This window comes from Notothenia coriiceps, unplaced genomic scaffold (assembly GCF_000735185.1).
Source record: "Notothenia coriiceps isolate Sejong01 unplaced genomic scaffold, NC01 NC01_scaffold00004632, whole genome shotgun sequence".
In the NCBI taxonomy this organism is placed as follows: domain Eukaryota; kingdom Metazoa; phylum Chordata; class Actinopteri; order Perciformes; family Nototheniidae; genus Notothenia; species Notothenia coriiceps.
The window spans coordinates 1-4,180 of record NW_011337333.1 but is presented as its reverse complement, the minus strand read 5'-3'; the positions used below and the strand labels follow the sequence as shown (position 1 = coordinate 4,180).

The 4,180-nt window shown below is 39.9% G+C and overlaps 1 protein-coding gene across 1 annotated transcript; it reads left to right on the top strand.

Annotated features, from left to right (window-relative positions):
• Nucleotides 1-156: 156 nt before the first annotated feature.
• On the top strand, nucleotides 157-3,650 carry LOC104942498 (leucine-rich repeat-containing protein 2-like; the record flags this gene model as incomplete). Its single annotated transcript, XM_010767728.1, has 4 exons — nucleotides 157-278; nucleotides 1,657-1,772; nucleotides 3,353-3,423; nucleotides 3,494-3,650. Coding segments are annotated over exons 1-4 (466 nt in total), but the record flags the coding sequence as incomplete, so codon positions are not given.
• Between the last annotated feature and the right edge of the window lie 530 nt (nucleotides 3,651-4,180).

Sequence of the window (4,180 nt, the reverse complement as noted above, 5' to 3'; positions counted from 1 at the left end):
TTGACTCTGCAGACCGTTTACATGCATAAAAACCTTCATAACACACAAGGGGACGGGTAATAACCGGAAAAGCATGACATGGGACCTTTAAGGGTAGAAACGCTGCTTTCAATACACACATTTCAAGAAGGAACAAGCATGCATTATCATCGGTGCATGACTGCTGATCTGGCCACTCTGGTTCTACCTGTCCTGATGAAGAAGGGACCAGGATCCAGATCCTCCTTCCCATCCTCAGCCGTACTGGGTCAACTCCCTTATATCGGGGCCGTGGCCCTGTTTGCTATACACTCCTCTTTAAAGCCTTTTCTACTTTTAAGATACTACGAGATATGTAGGGCAGCAAGTCAAGCATGTGAAGTCAAGATTTTTGGAAAACTTTTCAAATTCATGGCTGGAGAATTGTAGTCCCTTATCCGTAATAAGAACCTCCTGGCATCCGTACATGCAAAGACACATTTGCCCTTTGCAGTCTTGCTGAAGGGCTGTATAGGGCAAGATGAAAAACTCTGTACTCTGTACCTTAACAAAAAAGTAAACCAAGACCAGATTTACCCAGGGATAAATTCTGATTCTGATAAGTCACAATTTTTCCTCTGGGAAAGGTGGGCCCCCACTCTGGCCGCGGAGTCCTTGCTCCGGCATGGCCTTTGTTGACCCCTTAATGTCCTTGGTGATGTTTCTGCGGTACCTACCGCCTCAGGTGTTCTTGAACCTCCAGTCCCTCTCTTTTCATACACAGTCCGTCCCAATCATGCAAATCTGAATGTAAGCTTTTCCCTATGATATCCCTTCCTCGATATCTCATACACAAATTGACATTATTAATTTTAGTTAGTTATGTGTTTGAGCAAGAGTTCTATAGTACTGTATAATAGTAAAGTATAAAAAATAACAACATACAAATGTGGGACCCAGAGTAATATTGGGCCTAGCAAAGGAAAGGTAATGGACTCGAAACTCAATATTGTAAAAGCCCTTTATGTTTAGTTGTATTCAATTAAACTGTAATTTTCTGAAATATGTTCATGTACAATACCAACTTTAGTAGGTCAAATGATAGTTAAAAGGAGTCAAGCTCACACAGCAGCACTGATGGCAGCTCAGGGGTTCTATAGGTGAAATGCAGAAGAGATTAAGGCATTTTTTATTAGAATGATCCGAAAGTAGGCAGACACGTTGCAGTGATGTGCTTGTGTATTTTCAGTTAAGTTTACATGATAAAAAGACGTATAAAAGTAGTGACACAGATGTGTAACACATCGCAACTACAAAGAAAACACGACAACAACAACTGCTTGGTCAAAGTTGACATATTGCCATAAACATTATAATCAGGTCTTAATAAAAAACTCAAACAAGTAAGATGGAAAGGGGTCTTACATGAGTCTAAAATGTTACAGTTCCCAAATCTCCACCCAGCTTTGAACCAATTGTAGGACACACACTCAGACACAGCGAACTGTTGTTAGTCATAAACCGAGAGGTCAGGGCTGATTTTAGTCATATGAACACACAGATTGCTATTTATACCAGAACATCAGTGCTGCGGTTCAAAAGAAGGTCATGAGTTTGAAAAATGAACGTCAGGTCTCTCTGAAATATAATCTGATATGCACCTGCAGATGCTTTATTGACACATCTCTCTGTGTCTAGGATCGACCAACAGTGGCAGTATCGTATCTACTGTAAGAGCCTGCAGACCAAGGAACTCAACCTGCTGCATCACTACCTGGAGAGATCTACACTGACTGAGACACAACACTGCACAGGTGACTCACTGATGTACTACGCTAAACATAGACTAATATACAGGTGTACACAGCTAAACATGACTGATATACATGTATACATACGTAAACATATCAGTGATGTTTACCTGCATACACCTATACTGTATATAGGTCATGTTTACATTGTTATACTTTTATATGAGTCATGTTTAGTTGTGTACACCTGTATTTCACTCATGTTAATCGATACACCTGTCATGTTTACCTGTGTATACTTGTATATCATATGTTTAGTGTTGTATATTGGTCATGTTAGGTCTACATTGTTATAAACAATGGTGTACACAAGCAAACATTGCTTATATACAGGCATAACAATGTAGACCTAACATTACCAATACAACACTAAACATATGATATACAAGTATACACAGGTAAACATGACTGGTATACAGGTGTACTGAAGTAAACATAATTTATGCATAGCACTACACAGGTAAACATCACTGATTTACAGGTATAAAAACGTAAACATGACTGATATATAAAGTACATTACTAATTAAATGGTGTACACAAGTAAATAATTGACGAATAAATTACTCATAAACTGTGTACAGGTAAACACTAAACAGGACTGATGAACAGTATTACACAGGTAAACATGATAGATATATAGATTTCAACAGGTAAACATGACTGGTAGGTGACGGTGTACACAGGTAAACATGACCGACATACAGGTGTACACAGGTAAACATGGCTGGTATACAGGTGTACACAGGTAAACATGACTGACATACAGGTGTACACAGGTAAACATGACAGAGGGTGCGCAAATATGAACACATCACCCCCATCCTTAAAGCACTACACTGGCTACCCGTGGAACTGAGGATCGAATTCAAGGTCTCCGTCCTCACCCACCAGTGTGTCCATGGAACTGCCCCTCCCTACCTCAAGGAACTCCTCACCCCCCATACCTCCTTGCGGACCACCCGCTCCAGCAGCTCCAACTTCCTCAAACCCCCCAGGACTAAGCTCCGTACCATGGGAGACCGGGCCTTCTGCTCGGCTGCTCCCAGTCTGTGGAATGCTCTCCCCGACCAAATGAGAGCACCACAGACCGTGGAGGCTTTTAAAAAAGGCCTCAAAACCCATCTCTTCAAAAGAGCCTTTGCCTAGACCTTTTTATCACCCTTTTATTTATTTATTTTATTTTTTATTTTTGTATTGCTTTTTATTAATTCTACCGTGTTGTGTAATGTTTATTTATACTGTTCATGCTCACTGCTTGTAGCACTTCGGGATTTGAAATCAAATATGAAGTGCTTTATAAATGGAACCCATTATTATTATTATAACATGACTGACACACAGGTGTACACAGGTAAACATGACTGACATACAGGTGTACACAGGTAAACATGACTGACATACAAGTGTACACAGGTAAACATGACTGACATTCAGATGTACACAGGTAAACATGACTGACATACAGGTGTACACAGGTAAACATGACTGACATACAGGTGTACACAGGTAAACATGACTGACATACAGGTGTATTGCTTAAATTGTGTTGTTGTGTTTTGCTTCCTGTTGTTTATCTGTCAGAAGCAGAGCAGGATCAGAGAGATCCGGAGCAGAGCAGGCTGATCTTCCAGCTGGACGGTGAACAGTGGATGGTAAGCTGGAAATACATTCCACAATGTCTGAAAGTTAATAAAACCTGTTAATAAGTGAATATTTGTGCAGGACTTCCCCAGGGAGCTGCAGTGGATGACGTACCTCAAAGAGTGGCACGTCAGGGGGACGAGGATCTGCCGGCTGCCTGAGTACCTGGCTCTGTTCACCCAGCTCTCCGTGCTCCAGATCCCAAAGAACACCATCGCTGAGCTGCCTCCTGAGATCGGTGAGGTCAAACACGTTTTTAAACATGGATCATTTTCAGAGAGGGATCTGATTTCAGTGCCATCCTGCATACCTGAAGTTGTGTGTGAAACTGAAATGTTGACTTTAATTAAATGTCAACACATTTCACTTAACTTCATTAAGTTAGTTGAAAGCAATAATATTAAGTTGAACCTATTATTTTTCATTTAAACTTGATATTATTGCTTTCAACTAACATAATACAGCTATGTGAAATATGTTGACATGATACATTTAATTAAAGTCAACGTTTTAGTTTAGTGCATAATTTTTAAATACACAAACATAACAGAAAGCAAATAATGTACTTTGCAGGATGTGGCAGAAAAGGCAAATTATTAAAAAGAATTGGGATTCAACAGTGGTGGCAAACAAAAAAATAAATAAATACAACAATAAAATAACAATTAAATGTTCAAAAAGAAAGGAAATGATTGTGGAAAGTGTATGTATATCAGAGGCGAACCGTGTCTATCACAACTGGACCTTCTGTAGACACACACACCCGCC